The sequence below is a fragment of the Colossoma macropomum genome, unplaced genomic scaffold (assembly GCF_904425465.1).
Source record: "Colossoma macropomum unplaced genomic scaffold, Colossoma_macropomum, whole genome shotgun sequence".
NCBI lineage: Eukaryota > Metazoa > Chordata > Actinopteri > Characiformes > Serrasalmidae > Colossoma > Colossoma macropomum.
The window spans coordinates 26,947,568-26,973,782 of NW_023494788.1; the positions used below are offsets into that span (position 1 = coordinate 26,947,568).

General features: G+C 39.4%; 2 protein-coding genes across 2 annotated transcripts; one reads left to right on the plus strand and one right to left on the minus strand.

The window, feature by feature from the left end:
- The first annotated feature begins 44 nt into the window (after positions 1-44).
- Positions 45-5,665, plus strand: lsm11 (LSM11, U7 small nuclear RNA associated). The gene is made up of 4 exons (XM_036568966.1): positions 45-559; positions 674-813; positions 924-1,007; positions 5,176-5,665. The coding sequence occupies exons 1-4, from the start codon at positions 94-96 to the stop codon at positions 5,503-5,505; spliced, it is 1,020 nt and encodes a 339-aa protein (XP_036424859.1). The 5' UTR covers positions 45-93; the 3' UTR covers positions 5,506-5,665.
- Positions 5,666-8,498: 2,833 nt separating this feature from the next.
- On the minus strand, positions 8,499-21,990 carry clint1a (clathrin interactor 1a). Its single transcript, XM_036568969.1, has 12 exons — positions 21,792-21,990; positions 18,312-18,416; positions 18,073-18,169; positions 17,874-17,982; positions 17,144-17,308; positions 15,931-16,102; positions 15,353-15,575; positions 14,739-14,826; positions 13,861-13,938; positions 11,984-12,246; positions 10,576-10,759; positions 8,499-10,297 (listed from the first exon to the last, which is right to left on the minus strand). Exons 1-12 carry the CDS (start codon positions 21,830-21,832, stop codon positions 9,960-9,962), a joined length of 1,863 nt encoding a protein of 620 aa, XP_036424862.1. The 5' UTR covers positions 21,833-21,990; the 3' UTR covers positions 8,499-9,959.
- Positions 21,991-26,215: the final 4,225 nt, after the last annotated feature.

Below are 26,215 nucleotides of genomic sequence, written 5' to 3' on the forward strand. Positions count from 1 at the left end.
CGTTCCCACTTTTAAATTGAAGGGCGGTCATGACCAGTTTGCCCGCTGGCTTCACACAAACCCTCTCTCTGGAGCACTGCGGTTCTTTCAAACATGGAGGAAAGTGAGAGGGAAGGTGGGAGTGAAAGCAGTTCGGCTGTTTGTGGTCAAAGTGCAGCGTTAAACGCAAGTGAACAGCAAGTCTCGGAGCAGGACCGCGGCGAAAACACAGAGGCTGACGAAGATGATATCGATAAGAAACTGGACATCAGTTCGGAGCTCTTTGATCCACTGCTTGCCTTGTACTCCCCCCAAGTTCCGCTGCCCTACCCCAACATCAGGTGCTTTAACAACGTCGCTGAGTACGAGAGCTTTATTAAAGGAGGTCGTGGCCGAGCAAAACCTGAAAATGTGGAGAAAAAGCTTCGCAAATCGCGGAGGGGTGTAGCAGATCCAGAGAGAATAGAAAGGCTGAAAAAACTCATGGTGAACAACCCAGTAGAGGAGGGAGAGGAGACTGGCGCGAAACAAAGTCGAAGAAAGCAGAAAGCTCGTAAAAATGTTCTTACGAGGATGCCCCGTATGTACATCAGGTCTTTGTGAACTTCTGCAGTTGTACTGTAGAGTGTATGTAGAGACACAGTATGTTTTGGGTCTCCGGACTGATGGCTGTTCTCCGTGTTTTCTGTAACAGTGCATGACGGCAGTCCTTTAGGAGAGCTGAACCGCTGCGTCCAGGAGAGAATCAGAATCAAGGTCCACATTCGGTCCTTCAAGGGTCTTCGTGGGGTCTGCACTGGCTTTGTGGTGGCCTTTGACAAGTTCTGGAACTTGGTAAATGCAACCTGTTACATTAGTTTTAATAATAATGATTCTAATGACATTAATGATACCCTTCATTCCCAATGTTGTCTGTTTTAATCCCCATTTTCCTTTGTGGCTAGGCAATGGTGGATGTTGATGAAACATACAGGGAGCCCTTACTTGGAGAGGCTTTTTATCATGAGAAGGCACTGACCGTTACAAGGGTATGGCATGACACAAACACTCAATTCACACTCATTCCAGCTGTTTTGTAAATTATTACGGGAAGTTATAGTCATGTTAAATCACATATCAGCCCTGTTTGTCCCTTTTAAGAGTTAGGTGACTATCCTGCAAAACTGAAAAATGTCACCATTGCTACATCTGTTGTGTAAATGTCTTCTCGCCTTCTACAGCAGTGCCGCAGTGGTCACCAACCCTGGTCCTGGAGATCAACTTTCTTGCAGAGTCTAGTTCCAACCACAGTCTGCCTCACCTCCAGCTAATTAACTTCTTCAGAATGTTTTTATTGGCTGCATCAAATGTATTGGATAAGGAGAAGCAGGATGTAAAATACAGGTTAGAACTGAGCTCTGCAGGAAAGTAAATCCCCAGAGGGAAGGTTGGTAAGCGCTGCTTTAGAGACAGAATCTGCATCATGTTACACAGCCTCATCAGTTTGACACGGTTTGTGATTCCATTTAATTAGTTGTTCATGTGTTGTTGACATGATTGGTTGCTTTACAACTATTTAAAATGAGCTTATTAATTTTTGTTATTTTGCTGCCATTTGCACAATTTATATATACTAATTATTGAATGATTGTCATGTTATTTGGGCTATTCTTTAATTTTCAGGATTTTATTACAGACATGTCCTGCTCCTGTCTACACAGGGCTAATTAACTGCCCATTCCCAACTCTTAAAATTATCCCCACACTGCAAGATACTGTGGTGGGACCCATGGGAGTCCTGCAGGAGTGCAGACCTCTAATGCAGAATACTGCAGAACATGAAAAATAACATAAATTTTAGTGTTTGGTTAGAAAGTCTTTCTTAAGTATTTTAATTTTAGAACCGTGTTCCCAAAAATTTGAGACGCTGTGCAAAATGTAAATATAGACAGAATGCAACAATGTGTAAGTCATTTAAAGCCTACATTTAATTAAAATGCCAGCAACACATTTCAAAAAAGTTGGAACAGGGGCATGTTTACCACTGTGTTACATCACCTCTTCTTCTAACATCATTCAAGTCAAGTCAAAGTATATTTATTTATGTAGCGCTTTTTACAGGAGGCATTGTCATAAAGCAGCTTTACAGAAAAACCCTGCTCCAAGCCCCCATGAGTAAGCCAATGGCAACAGTGACACAGAAAAACTCCCTAAGAGCAAGAGGAAGAAACTTTAAGAGGAACCAAGACTCAAAAGGGGAACCCCTCCTCCTCTGATCAACACTGGATAGCAAAACAATAACACAAGTAATATGAACGGAGAATAAGGTTTTACTATTAGTAATATTAAAATACAGAAAGGGGAAAAGCAGGTGATGGCTAGGATTAAATGGTTCTAGTTTGTGCAGCAGCAGTATCATCAGGAGGGCCAAAGGCATGCAATTGAGGTTTGCACAGCATCGTACAGCAGGAAGCATGGTGGTCTGACTGGTCCAGATGGCGGGTGAGCAGTGGGTACCCGATCAAGTTAGATGAAGCCACAGCATCAGACTGCACAGGATGGGCTGTTGTTCAGCTCAGCAAAGAAACACACAGACAGTTCTGTTAAGAGAAACTGATTACAGTATACAGTGTTAACAGAGTGCAGCAGAGACTCCGGCAGGCCAACTATTACAGCCTAACTAAAAGGGAGAGCCAGAAGGCTGATGGTACCCAAGGGTAGCCTATATAATGTAAACAATAGGGATCCTAAAACAGCCTTATCGAACGCCGAACTTTTGTAAGAACAGATAATTCGCCATTTACGTTCACAAACTGATAGCGATCAGTAGGTAAGATCTGAACCAGGAAGGATCTGTTCCTGTTACTCCTACAAGGTATTCTTGTAAGATAGATTGGTCTCTTGTATCAATTGGGGCGCACTAAGATCAAACAGAACCAGCAAAAATACGAACTTAGTTGTTGTGCACAGTTTTTTCCAACATTTTTGTCAGCTTACAAGGATCAAGATTAGATTTTCTAATCAGAGGACTAATTACTGCTAGTTTGTGAGTTTTTGGTATATAGCCAAGGCTAAGAGAGGAGTTTATTATTGACGGAGGAGGCTTGGTGATTTCTGGCAACATTTCTTTGTGTAAACTTGCAGGAATTGGATCTAATATGCAAGTAGAAGATTTGGAGGAGGAAATAATTTTAACTAGCTCTGTTTGTTGAAGTAAGGTAAATGATTCCAGCCTCTCTGCAGTAGTTACACTGTACTCCAGATCTGGATTAGCTTTGTAGGGCAGCAGGTTTGTAGAGGTTAACTGTGTGTTTTGAATATTTTGCCTGATTGATCCAATTTTTTATAATTGAAGAAATTCATAAACTCATTGCTAATGTAAGCAAATGGCATCTGGGGTTCAGTAGCTGTTTGGTTCTTAGTCAATTTAGAAATTGTGCTTAATAATAATCTGGGATTATTTTTATTATTTTCAATCAGAGAGGAGAAATAGGTTGGGTATGCTGCAGTATGTGCCTTTCTATAGTCTACAAAGCTATCCTTCCAGGTAGACTGGTTCTAGATTAGTCAGGTGCCATTTATGTTCTAGTTGTTGGACAGTCTGTTTTAAAGCTTGAGAATGATCATTGTACCATGGGGCAAACTTTTCTGCCTTATTCTTTTACTTTTTAATGGAGCCACGTTATCTACAGTAGATCAAAAAGCATCTTCTAAAGACTAGGTTATAATATCTAATTTGGTAGGTTCAGACAGACAGCTAAAAAAAGCTGATAGAGCTGGGAGGTTTTTGATAAAGCTGCCAGCTGTGGAGGGTGTTACAGTCCGCTTAACACAATATTGTGGCGATGAACATATATTATGACTAAAGTGAATTTCATATGAGATTAGGTAAGGATCTGAGACTGCTGTGCTTTGGGGAGAATGGCTTAATTATCTATGTTGTGGTTTCAGTAAAGAGACTAAGATAGACACAATTGCCTTACTTAGTGGGTCCAGTGGTTTGTCGAAGTGGATATTAAAGTCTCTGACAATTATTAATTTAATTATTCTAATACTTTATTACTTCTAGAACTCTGTTCAGGGGACAGACACCCTCTCAATTGGGTGGAACCTATATGGTGTCTCAAGGCAGCTAGCTGACGGTTGGTTTTGTCTGTCTGTCTGCTGCCTGGCCTTGGCCCTGGTTTGTCAGCGACTGACTGTCCTACATTGACGGCTGTCTGAGAGACTACATGCACTACAACAAATGAGAGCAGCACCGTCCCACGAGGGGTGGATGCCATCCCGACTCAGAAGACCAGGCTTGCCCTCAAAAGTAGACCAATTGTCTACAAGCCCACATTGTTTTCTAAGCACCACTTGGACAACCAGCTGTTCAGCAACCATAACCTGCTGTAGATTTCGGCATCACGCTGAACTGGGATGGGGCCAGAGCATATGACTGCATCGGACATTGTCCGGGCTAATTTGCACAACTTTAATGTTGTCTTTAGTTGTTTCTGGCTGCCACAGATGAACATGATTAGTACCTATGTGAATGACAATCCTAGAATATCTACAGCTAGCTAGCAGTTTCACGGTTGCCTCTAATGTTTGTCGCCCTGGCTCCCAGTATACAACTAACTGCTACTGGCACCCCTAAAGGAGAAGCTATTTTCACCTATAACCAGAGCTCTTTCAACAGGCATCTCGGAGGGTGTCTCACTGAGTGGGGCAAACCTGTTGGACACGTAAATAGGAGATTAGTGATGCTTATGTGGGGAAGCTTTGTCGTTAACCTCTTTGTCCCTTTTTATACCCAATCATGTTAATGACCTGATGCTAGTTAATGTGATTAGTTGTGAGATGTTCCACCAGGTGTTTTTTTTGTTTGTTTTTTTAAGCATTATACAACTTTACCAGTCTTTTGTTGCCCCTGTCCCAACTTATTTGAAACATCTTGCTGGCATCAAAATTAATCAAAATTTAATCAAAGTTTCAAGTTCTGATTTGTTATCTTTGCACAGTTTTCATTTAAGTGCAGGGTGTAAATGATTTGCATTGCATTCTGTTTTTATTTACATTTTGCACAGCGTCCCAACTTTTTTGGAAACTGAGTTGTACATTTAACCTTTAATCTTTGAGAAAATATTTTGTTTTTGAAGAGTAACGTGAAATCTGATTTATTTTTAGCATATGCTGAAATGACACCACATTATTGAACCATTTTGCTTACAGCTCTTTCAAAAGTTACAAGTACAAGAGGGCCAGGAGCTCAGCACTGGACAGAAAAACTCTGGAAAAACAGCAGCAGCTAACACCTCAACACCAGCTGACCAGAGCAGCGAGCCTCACTACACCACCAGAAGCAGCATCAGAAGCAGTCGAGGCCAAAGACAGCCGCTGTGTGGGAAGGGCCCAGCAGATAGTGGACCTGACGCTGGCTCAGAGCAGAGACCCAAAGTTCCCAAGCCAAAAGTGGAGTATGGAAGAATGCGGACACGTCATGTCAATCAGCTTTTTATCCGGGGAGAAAATGTCCTCCTTGTGAACGTTCAGCAAGAGTAATGAAATCTCATTCTTATCAGTTTTATGAAATGATCATCGTTTCTGATTCGAAGAGCATGTGTAAAGGCTGGCAGCAAATCACACTTATGTGTCATGTTGTGTCATATTGATATGTATGTAGAGCTCCTTGTAGAGGTGGGGAAAGTAAAGCTGAATTAAACTCATAGTTCTTTGCAGTCAGTTATTTGCTTACAGTTATTTGTACACTGCTGTGGTATCACAATTGAAAAAGATAAGCTTAGTGCTTAGAAAGCACTAACTTAGTGTCCACTAGATGGCGGCATGCCACTAATGCTCTAGTGATATTTTGCTTGTCCTTCATTGAATCAAATAATTATTAACTGGCTTGTTAATACATGCTGCTCCTTTTTACTTGAAGACTGAGAGGTCCACTACACCAAGGTTGATTTTGATTCCGAAACTTTTTTAACAAAAGCATAATTTCTGACAGTGATGTGCATAGAACAGAGGAATGTTAGAAAAACGAAGAGTTGCCATTTCTAAAACGTAAGTATACATCATTAAAAATGCTCTTATTTTCATTTCAAACTCACTAAATTGGGAGAGCAGAGGAAACATGGATGCCCTGTTAGTGGTATGTCTCTTTCTTTGTCAGTTAGAAATGACAGTTGGGTCTCTGTGGATTTCTTAAAAACACAGCATGAATAATTGAGCTTTTGAAGTTGGAAATTGCACATGGCACTCAGAGGCTGTTATTGTCCTGATGCTTTTGATTGCGATTATTCTTTAATGCGTACATTAGCCATAAACACACTACTTACTTCGGCTCATGGAATTCTTAAAAACCCATTTTCTCCTGCTTTCTAATTTTAGACTAAAAGTTTCTTGTGAATGTACTGTGAATGCGTACATCTAAAATCCATTTGAGTACATTGTGAGATCAATTAAGCTTTACTGTTTGTTGTCCTTAATGTTTTTGAGTAGTGGAACCTTTCCACATTATATATATGTTTTTTTTTGTTTTTTTTTCATTTTTTTTTTTTAGGGTTGGGTCCAAATTGCAGGAGTAGTTAAGTTCATGCACAATTGATTAGCTACCCTCTACTGCATTCAACATCGATCAGTTTCTGACCACACAACTGATGGTAATAATCATTTGGGTGGGTGATACTGATATTGTAGTAGTGTCAGGCACAGTGGTGTGGCTGTAGTTTGTTACACACATCAGAATCACTACTGAGAGTGGTTTACCACCTAAAAATATTCAGCCAGAACTGGTTCTGTGGTTAAAAGCTGACCACAAAGTGTCTGGACACAGGTCCACAGTCTTCTCCACAAAGAGCCGGTGTGGCTGCGGGTTTTCATTCTAATCAAGCAGAAGCACATCTGATTCCTCTTGATTCATCAGCTGATTTCAGTCTTCAAACAATTGAGTTATATGAGGTGTGCTCCTGATTGGTTGTCCTGAATAATATTGGTGACCACTGGTCTAGAGGATGGCTAACAAATTGTGCATCAACAGATGGGGTACGGTCTTTACATCAGCAGTGTGTACTTTTAAAAGGTAGGCATTTCTAATAATGTTCAACAAGCACAAGTCTAGCATTTCTGTAAGACTGGATTCTACTCAAGCTCCAGTGGTGTATTACAGTTATTATTGAAATTGAAACATTTATGTATTGATCCTAGTTTTGAAATTTATCAAAAGAGTTGAGGTAAAGGAAAATCTGTTTTGGGTGTTAGACGTTTAAGGCTTTTGACAGCTTTTTTTTTTTTTTAATTCACAGTTCTCCTTAGCTCAGCGTAGTGAAAAGCTCTGCCTTCTTACAACTGCTCTTTATTCATGAGTGGCTCTGTGTTCTGCATATTCATGAGCTGACCAGCTGGCCTTGGCTATGGGAATGCACATGTGGCCAGATGGAGACTCTCCTGAACTGGCACTGACTCTCCTTCCACTGCATCTTGGCGCAAAGAAGTCGTGCACAGCATCTTCAGCATTAACTACTACCTCAGGTAGACGAAGCCCATGGCCTAGTGTCGTTTTGATATGAGTAACTATAATGACCATATTTTAGCATGAAAAAAAAAAAAGTCAACAGATAAGTGAATGTCTCATGCAGGCATGCAGGCAATTTGCTCTGTTAATGAAACGATTATTGTTCCATGTTTACCAAAATCAACTTCCCATAGATTTTAGACCTCTTAAATATGGTTACTGGGAAAGGTAACAATGAAAAAGGTGCATGTTGCTTTTCTCTTCACACTAAGCAGAATTAAAGGGCACCCTGACTGTTAAGAGATGTAAGCCTCAAAACGTGGTGTCCAATACTGATAAAATGTAGAATAACCCAAGTAAAAGACTTTATGATTAAAAATAGACAAAATCCTTTTACTAGTAGGTTGCCATTGATGTCCATTGATAAATGATAATGATAAAATAGGGTAACGCTTTATTTGGAGCGGTTCTTTTAGATGATTAATGAACCCTTTACAGATTATTAGTAACACATCAACAACATATCAGTGAAGTAGCAGTAGTGCAGCATTTGAATACATGGAAGTAAATATCTTGTAGATGTACTGTTGATACATTACTTACTTTAAGTATATGTATTGTTAATGTTACTTCCATTATGCAAAACCTAACCCTAACCCTGGCCCTAATCCTAAACTGAACCTTAACCTCAACCCAAAACCTAATCTGAACCCTCGTATGTTTTTGACATCACTAAGTCTGTTGAGTGTTTATTTCACTTTAAAAGGACCACTCAGAATAAAGTTCCACCTGAAAAAGTAGTAAACCTGAAAAAAAAAAGGTTTTCCTTGGGTACCATTTTGCCTTAAACACTCTCCATGTACCTCTTTGCTATGAAAGGATTGTTGGTTTTATTACACAGAAATTTTTGAAGAATTGTTGAAATTCTCCTTTAAGGAAGAAGAAAGACTGCATTACTTGCAATCCATTTTTAAGCCTGCTGTGGTATGAGCAGCTATTGTTAAGAAGAGAACTATAGAAGACTCCAAACACCAAATGAAAATCAACTCTTTAATATGTTTTACATAAAAGATCATGATGGGTACAATCAAGTCAGTGTATGAATCTGAAGACATACACTTAGAAAGGAGGGACGTTTTGTTGGTTGTTTTAGATTTGCATAAAAGTATAGTGTTTCTCAGTAACGATCCATAACCCCTCATACATCACCACTACCAAACATACATACTGACTAGGAAAAACAAACAGTCCCTTACAAAAAGAAGAGCACAAAAGGCAGAATTTGGTCATTTGTTTGTGTGTGCATGTGTGTGTATATAATGCTTCTGAATGGCATGGAAGGCTTTAGTAATTAAAGTCAGTGCAAAGTGAAGAAGAAACAGATGCTCCTGACAACACAGTGATGGTCCTAATGATATGACATTCCACTCTCAGAGCAGATCAGTATGGCATGGCAAACCTCATTCTGTTTAGGACAGTCTCATATAAATCACTCACCATGACCTAGTTTACTACAAAAAAAACAAAACATTATAGTCACCACCATATAAATTAGCCATGCACTGAAAATGAGGGGACAAACATAAATAATAAAAGTGTGCACACATATACACCACTGGATATTCTACAGTACCTGTAATAAATACTGTATTCTCATATTGTCTTAGGTAAGAAATCTTTAAGCGAAAAAGATACAGGCAAGTTGATAGGCACCGTGTGTGTAAGGACACTGAATGACCGCAGCCTCTGCGCTCAACTGACATACATTTACATATAGATGTAAAACAGATTTCTATAAAAAATATATCCATCCCTAAGGCCATGCTGGTTGCTCTTGTCCGATTTTCCACTCATTCTTTTTCGCAGATCAAAACTACTTCACAGCACATCGGTGTGGATATTTTGACAAGTATAAAGATGAAACAGCAAACAGCCTCGCCACCGGGCAGCACTGATTCAAATCAGTCAGAAGGCCTCATTATTAATATTATTCATTAATAATCTTGCATTTAAATAACTTATTGTCTGTTTGCAACAATATTTACAAGGTACAAGTTAATCTGTATAAGATGGACAAGGACACAGGATAACTTCTGATAAGATCACCCAAACCTAAAGAGTCTAATAGCCTGGGCTTATATTAAAATTAAGGAGAGAAAATGGGATAAGTATATAGTTGACTAAGGCTACTCATTGTCATCACATTCTTTTATGCCATTCTGAGATTTAAAGCAATGTCATATTCAAAGTGGAAGAAACCTGTGTAATCACTAATTATTTATACAAAAAACAAACCTGCCACTCTCATTGTGGCTCCTTGGCCAGACTGATAAGAGCATAGCATATTAACCTTTCTACTATTGTTTGAGGAACAAGGAAGTGTGGGTGGCCGTAATCGACATCTTTCAAGTACTCTTTGTTTGTAGCTCATAAGGAATCCTTCATAGTCACACCTTCCGAAAAGATTGTCCTAGCACACAGGCTCTGGCTCTTCTGTTCATTTCCCAAATTTGGCAAAATCAGCAAAGGCGTCTTGTTTCGGTGGTACCATGGAAGAGCTCATACCCATTACTGGCACTGACATCCCCATCCCCATGGTGCCTTGCATTCCCATGCTGGCTGTAGGCATGCCCACGTTCATGTTCATTCCCATCATGCCTTGACTGAGTGGCATGCCTCCCATGGTAGCCATACCCATAGCACCTCCCGCAAGGCCAGACTGCATGCCCATGTTTCCCATCATGGGGTTGGTGAGGGGTCGGATGGGGGCTTGGCTGGGCTGCATGCCGAGGTTCATGCCAGCAAAGCTCTGCGTCATCATATTGACTGGGACTCCTAGAGGACAACATGAGATAAAGATTATCAAACTAACTCCCAGAGCGTAGAATACATACACAGTACTGTAAATGGCCTGATGTTGCTCTTAAAGTTTGAGTCAGCATTACATGTCCCCTTAGTGAAATCCCTTTAGACTTCTGCTGTAGTTACCAAAAAGTGCTTTAAATAAATCATATTAGTCCAAAACATAAACTTAATGCATAGAGGCGTTTTCATATCAAATCTACTGCATTCTGTCTACCAAGCACACAGCTGTGCTTGTATTCAGTGCACACCTTGCTGCTGCATCATGTTGAGCGTGGGCTGAGATGGCTTGGGAGGCTGCATGCCGGGGCCCAGGTAGTCCAGGCTAATATTGACGTTGGAATCAGACCAGGTGGAGGGAATGGGAGGCTTGGCTTCTTGCTTTTGGACCTCAGGCTGCTGGGGTACCAGTGGAGTCCCCATACTCTGTAGAGGCTGGAACCAAAAACAGAGAAGTGCAAAGCAGTTACTGAGGAGTGAACTCTAATCCAGATACCCCATATTGATGCATGAAATGTTCTATATCCAAATTCTTTTCTAACTGCACCAGAAACACTGCTGTAATTTGAAGGGCTTTATATGGAGCAGTGTATTACTGCTAATGAAATTTACCACTGCAAATAGTAATTCCTTTTCTCTGAAGCAAGAATAATTAAAAAACTGGACAAAGACAAAGGTCAGTGTTTTGACTTATAATAAAATTGGTTAAGGAGCTTTTGACTTCCCTAAAATTACGAAACCATGTTAAAATGCATCTTGATCCCCTCTAATTAGTCAGAATGGGGCGGTAGGGCATAACTTTTTTCTTCAGCCAAACAAATCTTGCTGTTTTAAACTAGGTCAGCTTTTTAGCATGCAAATATCATCTTTGCACAAGGTTTTTTTTCAATTTAATGGTTTTCTGACTCAAACTTGTTCCCCCTCATTCTGCCATTCTCTGTGATGGGTGTCCCAGGGGGCAAGGGTTGACGGGTAATGTGGAGGGGGGTGGGTGGAAATTGTGGCAGTGCTGCATGTTAACCCTCGCTTGTCTCACTTTCATGTTCTCCTGCTCTCTAAACTGCTGACTTGAAATCTCAGCAAGTGTTGTCTTTCCCTCAGTAAATTATGTGCATTGCAACTCTAATTATGTTACTTTCATTTACAGATGGGGGTTCAGATGCAACTACATGAATACATCAATTTTTCCCCCCATACACGCTTATGTGACTTATGCACACAAGGTGATGGACAGAGATAATGTAAAGAGTTATTCTGAAACGAGTTATGATAGCGTACCAAGCAAAGAAATGTGTACTACTCACTGTGCCTAGCAAAACCTCTCCTAATGTTAAGTACAGGTTAGCTATAACTTTCTAGAAGATACAGTTATTAAAGGATTACCACTCAATTTCAATAACAAATTTACATATGCAATGAAGGAGACTACTAAATTCTAAGACAGTCCAATCCTGGTCCTGGACATCTCATCTATTACCCTGTAAAGTTTAGCTCCAATCCTAATCTAACACCACTGATCCGAGTAATGAAGGCCTTCAAGGGCATCTGAATATTTGAGACAGATATGTTAGATCTGAAGAACCAGGATTGGGCGCACCTGCTCCAGACATATTCATTAATGGGCAGGGTTGCAGGACAGTGGACAGAAGTGACAGTCACCTGAGATTTGGACATGGGCAGTCCCGTGTTCGGAGTGCTGATCATGGAGAAGTTCATACTTTGGGACGCACTGATGTTGGTGGTGACAGATGGGCCCATGAGGTCGAAGAGGTCTGCAGAGGGTGCAGCAGAGGCAGAAACAGGGGCAGTCTGCAGGCCTGCAAACAGTTCTGTCCCTGCAGGCGTAGCAGCAGGTGCAGCGGGCTGTGCTCCTGAGAAAGCATTCCAGTCCCCAAATTCCCCATTACCACTGGATGCTGAGGCTAAAACAAAACAAGTGTTTTGAATGAACACATTGAAGTGAAAAAAGGGATATTGGGTTGGACAGAAAAGTAACCCAAATCATGTGTTAACCTTTTAATACCGCATCAAAGTGCTTCACTCATTAACTACCTCGTAACATCCATAAATAAAATGGTCACAAACAAAGTATGCTTGAAAGGAGTATGGGACACAAACAGCAATGGTAAGAAGAAGCGTTTGCAGACTCTGTCCATTTCGTTTTCTATTCTCCCACACAGACAGAGGGAGATGTGTTATGCCCAACACGAGATGAAATGTGTCTGTCCTCATTAGCTTTAGCACAGAGCTCAACCATATGGCTTGCCCTCACTTTCCTTTTCAATATTTAAAAGCTTTATGCTCTCTGCTTTTCATAAACAGGCAGATGAGGACAACAGGCTCTGGGCCCTGCTGCAAATGCTAACAGCCTTCTGTTACATTAACGTCACTCTCTCAAAATAGCCAGAGTCGGAAATAGGACCAGGAATAAGAAAAGTCTGGCCCTCTGATCTCTTTTTGCGTTTTCTGCTTATAGCTGAAAATGCATAGAGGCTTCATCAACAAAATAAAATATCTAAATGTTCAGTATTTAGTGAGTATAGCCTTATTATAGCTTTCACTCTTTTTCCACACTTCCAAAGTTCAGTCTTAAAAGTTGGTTGCATTTTTAAACTTATTTTCCTTTGAATTTCCCCTTCCTTATACATGCGGATTATCCTATATCTAACCTCCACAGAACTGTTTTCTGAAAAATTAGTAACTTTCTGTTTTGACTCGAAGTTCTCAGACTTTCGCACATGACTGTATGTATCTAAACTGTATTTTGCCAAATAATTAAGACAATCAACTGTTTCTCTTTCTAATTCATTGTAAACTAGTTATCACATACTTAACCCTTATGGGGTGTTCGGGTCTGTGGGACCCATTTTCACTGTTGACCCAAAGAAAAAATTATGTACTTAATTAATATTTCAACACCGGATTCCTTGGCCTTTGATGACACTGTACACCCCCTACACATTTATATTACACATGTGGTGTTCGGGTTAACCTGCAGGGAATGAAAGTGTGGAGGTGCTGTGCCCCCTTACTCTGTTCTCCTCCTACATGGCCTGCTGTAAGTGTGTGAGTGTCTCTGTGCGTGTGTATGTGTGTTTGTACATGTGTGTGTGTGTGTGAGGGTGGACAACATAGACAGGCTGCAGACTGGATACAGCTGCTAAAGGAGAACTTTATGCTGATCACTTGTGATATTTTAATCATCTAGTATTTTTACATAAATTGTTATGGCTGTATTGATTTAAAACACCAATAATGCAGTGGATCCACCAGACCACTGAGTAACAAAAACATCAACACCACGCAAGGGTTAAATTCTGTGTCTAAATTAGATGGCTTTTTATAGTAAAAAGGCTTTTATAGCATGATGGCTCTATTCTTTATAATATTATTAAATTATGAGCCATATAACCCAGGAAATTTTGTATTTCTCTCAGAATTGCCGAATGCTGAATTGGTTATTACAACAGAAATTATATATTTTTGTCAGGTCTTTGACATTAACATGCTTTGAGATAGTGGTCATGCACACATACCAGTTGTTGAAGGAAGACTGGCTGTAGCTGCAGGTGAAGAGAAATCAGCAAAGCCTCCAATTAGGTCTGAGCTTAAACCTGCAGAAGGGAAATGGGGGAGGGAAAGATGAGAAGTTTGCTTTTTCGTTATGTTTGCATGCAAAAGCTGACAGGCCCTGAACTGCATTCTAAAATTAGATATCACTCTGTAGCAAATAGCAACATGCACACTTTTCCTCTGAATTCCAGTGCCCTGTGGTTAGAAGACTAATAGTGGGGGGTAGAAGCAGCTGTCTGACTGGTGAAGGTGAAGAAAAGAGGTGAGGGAGGGAGAGAGAAAAAGAGAGAGATAGAGCCACACATCTGCTCAGCACTCCACTCCCACTTGGGACCACTTTAACATCTGGCCCCAGCAGCTAAATGCTCCAGCAGCAGACAGGGGCTACAGGAGAGCCCATCTGCTGCACTTTAACACAGTGTGCTCCACCCCTCCTCGTCTGGTACCCTCACTCTCCAAGGCCCTAGAAACCACAAGGCCATGCTAATGGCAAGGGGCTCTTAAACTCTTTTGCCACCTTCATTTATCTTCTCAACCTCTGAGTCATCCTTCTCATCACTTTTCCTTCACTTTAGTATTGGATCACGAAAGTAAGCTGCTAGACAATAAAGCTTTGCTCTAACCAGATCACCAATTGATACATTCTAAATAAGGCAGGGAAAGACAAGTAAGTAGCACCACAAAACACAAAGAAATCTTCCTGCGTGTGAAATTTGGGATTTAATGGGACTTCATTACATCAACTGCAAGCCTATGCTATTTGATTTACAACTTCTTCCGGTGGGAAGTTTATCACTTCTATGAAAGGCATGCTGAAAGGAATTAATGAGGCTCTAATCACCTGTAGAGACAGGCTGTGTAGGTACAGGATCTGCCATGAACAAGTCCACAAGACCACCACTGGGTTGGCTGGCACCTGAGTCAGTTGTCTGAGGCAAAAGAAAGAGAGCATGATGAAATACACTTCCTATAGTGACCACTAGATGGCTCTACACAAATCATACGAGTAAAATTTTGGCTCATAATGATCAAACATTTCCTCTCACCCAGTGTGTCAATTTGATTACTTCCACAGTGCACTATCCATTTTAGTGCAAGCAGTGTGTTCCCACTGGCAAATGAAATGGGATGTAATGTACTGTTAATTCTCTGATGATGTACTTGTAAGTGTGGCACACTGTTTGCACTCACAGGATGTCACACTTATGGAAGGGGGAGGCCAGAAAAATTTCAAATAGTGGGATGTCTCTGTCCTTCAATAACTGCATTTTTACATAATTTTAACTGTGTTAGGCTATTTGCTACAAGCAGCTAATGATTCCAAAATATTATAAAAGCAGCTGGGCATTTTATTAGATAACTTTAGCTTGCTAATGTTAGCTAACTGCTAACTTAGTTGGTTTATTTGTCTGAGAATTGGACCGCATCATTATGACTCTCTAGGGGTTTTATTACCTTGCTGCTGTTTACATTAGTGGCAGACTTATCTCCGGTGTAATGGGCGGCTGCCCCCAGGTCTATGGTTTTTGAGGGGATGCCCCCTCGCTTTCGAGTGGCAGTGGTCTCTGTGGCCTGAACGATCTGAACACTTTTGGTTGTCACTGTCTCCTCTTCGTCTTTGAACTCAGTCTTGCCAGATTGCCCATTCCGTGCCCCTTGCCTGTCCTCCTCATTCTCACTGAAAGGAGAGAAATGGTTGGGTAAGAGTTTCTGTGCACACCTGTGTGTACTATAAGCCAAATTTGCTTCATACAGTGGCCATAATTAACAGTCCTGCTAGACAAGTCCTGAAGTCATGAAAAGGTGAAGAGTTTTAACTTTATGCACCCACTAACTTTGAAATGTGCAGAGCAGAAGGTCCCTGGAAATCATTTCTATATCCATTCTGAAGACCATAGCCCACTCTGGCTCACTCACTTCTGTTCTGCTTTTGTGTTTAATAGGAGATCAAGAAATGGTTTGTGAAGTTACTGCAGGATTGTATGACCTGAGCGGAGAGAAGGGGAGGGGGTGAAACAGCCTGGGGCACTAACCTGAATCTGTCTGGCGAGTCATCTCTGTCTTTCTTGCGGAACTTGTTGATTGTGTCGTCGATGGTGCTGCCGATCTTGTCACTGATCTCTCCCAGTTTCTCACTGAAGGGGAAAGCCCCTTTATTGCCTTCCCAGTCATCGTCCCACTTTGAGCGTGAGTCAAACTTGTCTCCTGCTTGAGCAGATGTAAAATGAAGAGAGCGATATGCCATCAGACATATTCACTGGCAAACATCAAACTCCATTCTCAAAATTTAGAACAAGTGAAATTGGTGTTACCATCCTGAACTGTAATAATTGAGACATTCATTTTGAATCTTTAACTATAGCCTATAAAGTGTTTTGGTGTGGTTATATGGATTGTGAATCACTAACCACCGCTCAAACAGGAAATACATAAGGATAGGTTTCAGGCAGAGCAGAACAGAGGGTTCTAGACTAAAAACCACTCAAGATGTAGAAAGTTCTGATCCCTAAATGAGGAACAATTTATGGAAGACCTGAATTTTGCCTGTTTAAATAATATATATATATATATATATATATATATATATATATATATATATATATTTTATTTTTTAGGTGTTTTCACATGAAATACTCTTAAATTATTCAAATGATTAATGTAATCACTGAAATAACGAATGAAAGATGTTTAATTAGTTGTACTGACACATATCACAAAAACAGATCAATGTACAAAACAATGAAGGATGATGAATCATAAGATCCTGATGCTTACACACTATAGATCACCAATGAGTTCTATTGTTCTTCATACTAATGAAACAGCAAGGGGGTTTTCAGATCCCTTCATAAAATGGATAGCACACATATTTGAAACAAAAGCTATTTCAAAATATTACAAAAAAAAAAAAGGAGGCATTTTTTTTCCTCTCAATCAAAAACATGAATCTAATCTATGCTGTCATGTGGTGAGAAAAAAGAAGTCCTACTGGATATCAAAATAAACCCAGAGCTCAGTCATCTGGCAATGCAAACCTCCTGGGAGGGAGTGAGAATCGAAGAACAAAGGAGACAGAGGAACCCCATGGAAGCAGACATGATAAACAACTCCCCATTCTCAGCACATCCAACTATGCATTGAGCTACAGATGTGATGACAGAGTCACTGCTGAGCATTAGGATAAGAGTTATGGAGAAAGAGCGAGCGAGGAAAAGAGGGAAAGGCATTTCTGAGAGCGGGACCCACCATATCTGAAGCCCCCCATGCTATCAGAGGACACACCAATGTATTTGTCCCTGTTTTTCTTGGCCTTCTTCCTCTCCTCTCTGAGTCGGTCATCGTCCTGTACAAACTCCACCATCTCTTTCACCTTCTGCCGCACATTGATGCCTTGGTCTTTTCCATTCTCATCTGCCAAATAGCAGCAAAAAATTACTTACTTTTATCAGTCTGTGCAAACACACTTCAGCTGTTCAGAACAACATCTGGACAAAGCAACAAAACAATATAATGGGACCAAATTAAGTGAAAATATATTACAAATTAACAACAGACGTTTCTTTTAAATTTGCCCTAAAACTGAAATTACTGCAGCACATTTAAATGCACCATTGACACCAAGCTGAGACTGTGGTAACCATGGTAACTAGTTAGGCTGCAAAGCAGCTTTGGGGTCCTGGGTAAGCCTTAGTCCCTTTATCAGTACTGCAACACTGAGACCATTGTCTGACTCCTAAACAGACCTGACATTTGAGTGCTTGCTACAACACTGTACCACTGGAAAACACACAAGTTACATCATTTACAGTGTCTTAATGTGACCATGGGCTTGGGGCTATAAAGACTACAAAGCTAGAGTGCATAATATATTGTATATGCTGAAAAACATGTAGAATTGGTCACAGAAGGTATCTGACAGATCTTACGACTGAAGAATGAGTTACTCATTCATACTCACTCAGTACTGCTGACTCACCTACGAAGTGATAGCTCTCAATGGAGCGCAGGTCATACAGGTGCTCTCTCGCACTGGTGACCACCCGCTCAGATCCATTTCGGACCAGGTAAGCCAGCAGCAGCAAAGACTGAGAAAACAGTGCGATGCAGTTCACAATTCTAAATATCATACTTCCTTAATTTCACTTTGCTAAAGAAGTTTCAGTCACAATATTTACCTTGTAAACTCTTCTCCAGTTTTTCTTGTTGTCTTTGAGCATTCGGTACCACAGCATGTTCATCACTTCTGGAAACTGCTCATACATAAAAGTGGCTCTAAGGGGTAACAAAATCAGAAGTATAGCAGACGAAAATGAAGCACAGAGCTCATCCAAGAATAACATGCAGAAAGAAAACATGAGAAAGCAGAATATCCTTTTACACCAGCAGTGAGTGTGCAGCCTTTAAAATCACTTACTTGGCTATCTCTCCCATTAGTTGGCCTGAGGGTCCCCACGGGTCATCATTTGTGGCCTCTCTAACCTTAGATTCAACTTCTGAATAGTTCATGACAACATTGGTTCTGTAAAACAAATAGGACAAATGAAAATTCAATGACACTTTTTGAAAGCTATTCAAAAACAAGCAGCTTCATAATATTAACAAGCTTCAATTCAGTTGCATCCTGTAATAATTAGGCCTTAGACAGCACACAAGTAGGCCTGTTTAATGACCAAGCTCTCATGGTAAAGCTAAAGGAGGAATACCACAATATTCAAATGATAACTCTTAAAAAAAGTATCAGTACAATCAAGCATTTATTCAAATAATTCAGGCAGCTGGTCACAAGGGCAGGTCCACTAGTAATACGTGAAACCTGTTTTGCACTACAGGGACTGAAATGACAGACAAAAAAACAGTCTAATTGTGCAAGACACAAAAGAGCTCAGTAACTGGGTGGGGTGCAGAAAATTTAGACCAAACGGTCCCATTGAGTGTAAAGGGTGGATCAAACAAGTGTTCCATGAAACTTCACTCCATGTAGCTCATTGTAAGTTTTTTTATTTTTAATGTTCGGCTCCTCTAAGAGAAGAGAGATAGTATAAGGTCTAAACATACAGAGTTATATGTGCAAACACTATGCACATATTTTACAATATATCAGTTGTGAATTTTTACCACAAGATTAGTCTCTGCAATGCTGATACTGCAGAAGACAGCAATGTACAAATGAGCACACTGACATATTACAAAATATTTTATTGTGTGCTGTATCCAAACTGGTTTTGGACAGACTGGTGAGCCGGTGTTTTATTAATGCATTCCTATAAACAATACTTTACCTCTTACATTACAAAAAAAAAAAGTGTTATGAAAATGTAGTATAATATGAAAATTACTTAAGATCAAATAACAAAGTAAATAGGCTACCACGAACATTAAAATCCCCATACAATCTGCTACACTTTCTACTAAGCAGAAAAAAAATTACCAACAACCTCAATCACATTTCAGCACAACAGAGGCAACAAATAGCTGACACCTGAAAATGAGTAATCACACACATCACACCCACAAGCACCAAGGAAAATTTAACTAGATTTTATGTAAAAATGCTGGTTAAAAAAAGAAAATCAGAAATATTCTACTTATCCGCAAACATAAGGTGCAGCTATTTCATCTTTCCAAAAGCAGGGCATTTTTCTCCATATTGGCCATTTCTCCTCAACAAAGATCAGTTGCAATGATATGTGTTGCACTTTCTGCACTTCCTGCTATGTGCTGCAGGTTTTCATGAGAACTGTGTTGGTCTCTAGAGTCACTACTCATTCGGTATCTGCTGTTTATGTTCATGTACCATACAAACATACGTAGAGCAACCCTTAGAATCCTTTTTGTAACAGACAATACCAGAATGGTCTAAAAACGTTTTATTATGTAATTTTTTCCTTTAGTACAAGTGGACCCAGGCACTCTTGAATTATGCTTGACAAACTGGGAATACCAAGTTGTAAAAGGTCAAACTGCAGGGAACAGATCAGGAGAGAACTTTGGGGAACAAAATTAAATTCCTTCACTTCTCTAAACTGACTCTGCCAACATGGCTGACCACAGGCTGAGAACACAAACTGAAATAGACGTTTCACCGTCTACATAAATCAGGAGACCCTGACCAAGGAATACTAGAAAAACACTGAACAGCACGACAATTTGTTGTGCAATAGTATTTGAACACTCAGGAAAACAGAGGTTTATTACTGAGCACCATATTAAAAAGAAATTATTCCACACTTTATTAAACTCTTCCATTAAAAGAAGAAACACTGAATGATTTATTATTGAATTATTATTACTGTTAGGTAATTCCTTAATACTTTTTGTGAAATAATTAAATACTGTTATTATTACAGGCTATTGCTATTACCAAACTGTATCCTGAGTCCTGGAAAAAATGATAGTGAAAGTCCCTTTACAAAACCATCATAAGAAAAATATAAATGACAACGTCAAAGCAACCTGCTTAGCTTGCGTTGGCATTATGCAATATCCTCTTCAACGCTCACATCTCATGCTTGAGACCTGAAAAATTCAGGCATTATCACAAAGCATTTCAGAGAGTTAGACTCAGAAATCTCTACAAAAGTTCTGTTTTTCTCAGGCAAGTTTTTATCTTGTGGTCCAAATGGTGAATAAAACAAGTTTCTGAGTATAAGGTCAGGTTACTCTGAATGACTTGGAATTCCCCAAACTGAACATTTTTCTTCAGAAACAGACCTACAGTAGCTCTAGCTCAAAGGAATCTCAGGTCAGTTTCACTGAAAATAAAATGCTTTTTTAACTGAAGACAAACGGGGGCATTTACTTTGCATCCTAACAAGCTTTCTTCGTTGTTAAGAACTGAACAAAGTAGGCCATGTCCACAGGCCTCCCAATGAAAGAGGCAGTTTTGTTATGTTCGCAAATGACACAAACACTACAGGTATCTAACCATCACTACCATATATGGTTGACGTAACTGAGAAAGAAATTATTAAGTTAGATGACAAAAAGTCCAACAGCATCCACAATGGGAACTTTTAACAACACGAACAGGCTATTTAAGCTACTCTTATTAACTCATACCTGCGCTGAACAAGTTGCTAAATGTTAAAAACTTAACCTACAGTGTAAACGTACACCAGAAAACACAACTTACTTAGCCAGCTAACATTTATATGTAACTTCATAACATTTAAGATAAACAGACGCTGTAGCTAAGTAATCGATTAACCACTGACTTGGCCCACACAGAAACTTGATAAAGACTAGCACTGTGTCATGTTAGCAGTGCTAATATAAAGTCAGCTAACGTTAAATGTCAAACGAGTCGCTGTCAAAACTGTACTTTTAAAACTCCCTGAGAATATCTAAATTTGCCATTTATTAGCTACAATTTCGCCTAAAACATTCGCAATAACCCCACATAATGAAGCGTCTGTCTGTATGGACGTTAATAGCCGTCTACAATTTTGGTCAGAAAGTACTTTCAAAACTCTCAGCTAGCGTGCTAACTTCTCTGGACTGGATGAATTATTATAGCCAGTAGCGATACTAGCTAGCTAAGCAGCTAGCTATTTAGCTAATGTTAACGTTGGGGTTAATGTTTTACGTGAACGACTTTCTACTTGAGAATTCTTTTCTAAAACATTAATATACGGGCTATATGAGCACCGAAGACCTGGCTGCCAACAATTTCGTCAACTGAGAAGGTCAACTATACCCAAACAGCCGGTCAGCTAAGTAGCTAAATTAGCCAGTAAACTTGTTGTGATTAGCTAGCGTCGGCTAACGAGCTAGCTACTCTGAAAAGAGTGTGGCGGTGACGTCGGAGAGTGAGGACGTGTCTCTAGTCGAACAGGAACAGGTTTAGAACAAGTAGCGAGCGCGGAATGTCGACAAAAACACGAACAATACTTACGCTTTATCAACCAGTTCTCTAACTTTCCACATGTTCAACATCTTGTCGTTAATGACGAGGCTTTCCGTCGCGGTAACACGTCTTCCAGCCCTTTTCTATCCAGCGTTTGTGCCAGCCGAGCTGTCACGAAAGCAAAACCTTGAACTCTCAAAAAGTACTTGAGGCTGCGGTGGAGTCTCACTGTGGGCCGGACAGACAGGTTACTACGGAGATGAACCAGAAACGTCACTTACGTGCATTGCGTAAGGTAGCAGCTTGGCTAGTTGGTTGAACTTGTAAGCTTGTCATTTAGTCATTTGTATTAAAAAAAATAGCAAGAGTTTAATAAAATAAGTTTCTCGACACCTGCTTATTTGCGAGAATGTTAAGTTTAAAGGGAAAATTACATTTTGGTTCGTGGAAAAAGTCTTTGTATGATTTGCAGTGATTTTAACAGCAAGCTAAAATAAGATTTCACTTCAAATTTGAACCTAAAACGACGAATTGTGAAGCAAAGTTAAATAGACCACGTGCATGTCGTAGTACAGAATAGACTTTATGTAAAAACTACACACAGACAGGCAGACAGCGCCCTGCTTATAAATTTACTGAAATGTTTGTACTTATTGGCCACTTAATTAGATACACCTTCCTTGTAGCTTGTGTACCCTCTTTGTCTTTTTTATCAGTTCCACTTACTGTATAGGTACACTTTGTAGTTCTGCAATTACAGATTGTAGTCTATCTGTTTCTCTGCATAATTTAATAGTCCCCTTTTACACTGTTTATGAAAGGTCAGGAAGACTCTCACAAGGCCTCCACAGAACAGGTACTTTTTGGGTGGTGGATCATTCTCAGAACTGCAGTGACATAGACGTGGTGGTTAATGTGTGTTGCACTGGTACGAGTGGACCAGACACAGCAGTGCTGCTGCTGTTAGACACACCTGGCTTGTTGGTCCACCTTGTAGGTGTAAAGTCAGACATGAAAGGTCAACTACTGTACAGTTTGTGTTAGTCAGGACCAGAGTTCCCAAACCCTGCCCTAGTCTTTTATCAGAGGTCTGTTTCTGGCCACAGATCATTTACAGCATATTTTTTGGTGGTGGACTCTTATCTGCCCAGCAGTAACACTGAGTTGGTTAAAGACCTCCTGCTCTCAAAAATGTGTTTTTTAAATGGTTATCTTCTTTTGGTTGGCTGGTTATATAGCATCGCTGTCCAAAAAGAACATGTATTTTAATTTTTGTGGATTTTTGAAAAAAATCGACATAATTGTGTGAAAATTTCATAAAAGAACAAATAGAATCACTTCAAAATCACTTGAAATAAAACCTCTTTACAGTAACCCTCAATAAAAGCTGAGAATGTTTCTGCCATGTCCTGTAAAGTGTTAAGTTTAAATCAGTTGCGGTTATTATCAGCATACTGTGCCATTGGGACCTGATAATTTGAAAAAAAGATTTTTAATTCTTTTGAAGATTCATCAAAGTGATAAAACAACAGACTACCCAGAAAATATCTGTGTCAAGCTTAAACTCTTTATTTTGCAATGGCAAGCCAACATCTTTTGACGCAACCACACGTTGTGTCCACTCTGTTGTGGACAAACATATAATATATAAATTACATATATAAAGTTTTGTAGAAACTATAGGGTCTATTTCTAAGATATGTTGTGTCCCCTTTTCCAACAGCAATTCAATTTTTTGGGGTTTATGGGTTATGGATTTTGTTATAAAATTAGTTTCTTTCCTCACCGTATCTGCATCAGACATCCTTTTTTTTTCTCCAAACAATAGCAAAAATAAACATCTTTGCACAAAAATAGGAATAAAATTACTTGAACCACTGTTATGTATAGTAAATCACTTATAACAGTTTGTTCACCTGTGAAGAATTACTATTTATTTTAATAAAATATGAAAATGACAGGGAAAACAAGAACATTTCATATTTACAAAAATGGCAGCAGTTTCATTAACAGTGTGTTCATAATAAACACCTAAGCTTATATTTGACAGGGGACAGTGTGTGACTGAATGTGTCTGTGTTTTGGTCATGCTTACTGTTGAAGTCTCTTTGTTGCAGTGTGATGAATTACAGGAAATAAAGTGAACCTGTTTTAAAACCTTGCAAAAACAATTTGCCACTTAAAACATCAATATTTAAACAGTTAGTAAGACCTACTATTTTATTTAAAAAACATGAAAACAACAAAAGGCATGTATATGTCCAGCTATTGTGCATGCATCCAACCTGTCATGGCAAGATGCATGGACAATGACAGGGTGGACAATTTTAGCTAAAGTTAGCATTTGTAGGTCAATGAAAGCATGGTTGGTCCTACAGTCGCAGACATGTTGAAATAGTCAAGATGATCTTGTTTTGTTTCAAAGATATATTTTGATATTCTAATATTATTTTAATTAACTCAGTATTTCACCATAACAGGGTGGGCATTTTAAACCTCAGTTAAGTATAGAGACAATGTGAGAAATATTACGTTATAAAATTAACTTATACATTTACTGAACATGCAGCAGCTGTCTTCAGTCCATTGAAGATGAAACAATATGAAGGTTGTGACGGTGCTGATGTCAGAGGTCAAGATGACAGGGTGGAAAGCAATTCTTGGACTTCATGGATTCACTGGATTCATGGTTTTAATAGCTTGATATTTTTATGAAAAAGGAAAATGAATAATGAATGAAGTTATTAACAAATTTAGTTAAAACTTTAAGAATATTTAAAAAATGTAAAAGAGTTGTGTTATTTAACCACTTACAAGAGTCATTTAGTCAAAGTAACTATGCAGCACATCAGACTTGAAAATTGAATTGTTTCACAATATTGTGTGAAATTTAAACAACTGTGCTGGGGCCATGAAAGGCACATGATGTTGATATTGACACTTTCTGATTGTTCATGTTAGAGTGGGAGCTTATTTTTGTTTCTGCTCTGCCTCATCTCAGTCTGTTCAGTCTGTAACACAGATAGAGACAGTGTGCACAGTAAGGGGGAAGGGGCGGGGTTTACAATTTGCATATTCACAGATCTACGCATTATTAAAGCCCCTCTCTACTAATTTTCTTGATTTTTCATGAGTTTTTTCATGATGAACTATCACCTAGCATTGTTAATGTGGTTTTACTATGAACGGGATGAGAAACAATGCAGTTGCTGTTGAGAGATTTAAAAAAAAAAAAATTCTGCTGTTTTCTTCTGTTCAATTTGAGTTGGGCATGACAAAATTTGGCGCAAGTGATGTCAAGTGATGCCAAAGTACCAACCAGAGTTAGCAATATGTATACGTCAGCTACTTGCGTTGCTCTCTCTCACATGATGTCACTGTTCTCCTACTCTGAGTCGTGGTCGAAAACTCCTAGCAAGCAGGTTATTTAATTTTTTCTACACGTTAACGGTGCTTATTAACGGTGCTTATTAAGAAGGTTTATTACATCATTGTTTGTTTAGTAGCTAGACGCTGCTTCCTACTTATGTAAGTCACTTGTTGCTGGATTCCACTATAAGCAATTATCTTCATTTACTTAAGTGCGATAGGTAACTTAAATGTAGGAAGAAAAAGCTAACACGTTAACTGCCCCTTAACATCAAGGCTCACAGTTTTTCCCTCTACTTTTGTATTTGTACAATTGTACTTTACAGGCATGGTGCACAATGAGTCAAACAAGAAATTTCTCCACCATGTCCGCAAATATGACTGTGCTGACTGTGGGAGCTTGTGTGATCTCTGTTTCAAGAGCGCGGCCCAGCAGTTAGCTAGCTAGCCATAGGTTAGGCATATAATGTTAGTGCTGCTAAGCTGACAAGATGTGTCCATGATATACCTGTCATTAAATGAAATGCTTATCTGCAAAATGTGGTCTCTAAGATGACCATTCGACAGCTTGTTCTACATTTAGCACTTACCAATGACAGAGTGGTTAAGAAGAGCAAAACAGTCTTTTTCTTTGAGGGATGCTTAAATGTGTAGACCTGCACCACACAAATTGTTGGTGTCAGTCCCCACTGCTACTGGAGCCACGTTGTTTATATTGCCTGGGAAACACCACTGACAATCATTTTGTGATCTAACACGCCTAGAGGGTTAAGAGAAGGCAGCAGCGCTGAATTTTTGGAACATTTATCTATTGTTAAATTGTTCTCTGTTATATGTATTTCTTGCATATAACACTAGTAACCAATTTTGCTGTGCTATATCTTTACTATCAAAACAAAAATTTTAACATTTCAAACCATGTTGACGGGGGCTTTAATGAGTGTTGAGGTTTAGGTTTAGGTAAAGGGGGCTAGCAAAACTATGTAGAGAAGTAGATGGGCTTCAGTCCATAATTGTAGAAATACAAAATGCACCTATATGGTAAGAGGACCTGATAATATGGACAAGATACAAAGCACGTGCATCTAATGAAGTGGCCAGTG

What these genes read in the sequence shown, in the direction of transcription:
- lsm11 (XM_036568966.1), top strand. Translation starts at nt 94, where the DNA reads ATGGAGGAAAGTGAGAGGGAAGGTGGGAGTGAAAGCAGTTCGGCTGTT. An exon ending in TTGACAAGTTCTGGAACTTG is followed by an intron (nt 814 to 923) that starts GTAAATGCAACC and finishes CTTTGTGGCTAG; the next exon opens with GCAATGGTGGATGTTGATGA. An exon ending in AGGCACTGACCGTTACAAGG is followed by an intron (nt 1,008 to 5,175) that starts GTATGGCATGAC and finishes TTTTGCTTACAG; the next exon opens with CTCTTTCAAAAGTTACAAGT.
- clint1a (XM_036568969.1), bottom strand. Translation starts at nt 21,832, where the DNA reads ATGTTGAACATGTGGAAAGTTAGAGAACTGGTTGATAAAGC. An exon ending in ACTGGAGAAGAGTTTACAAG is followed by an intron (nt 17,983 to 18,072) that starts GTAAATATTGTG and finishes CTGTTTTCTCAG; the next exon opens with TCTTTGCTGCTGCTGGCTTA. An exon ending in GACTCGCCAGACAGATTCAG is followed by an intron (nt 15,576 to 15,930) that starts GTTAGTGCCCCA and finishes CTCTCCTTTCAG; the next exon opens with TGAGAATGAGGAGGACAGGC.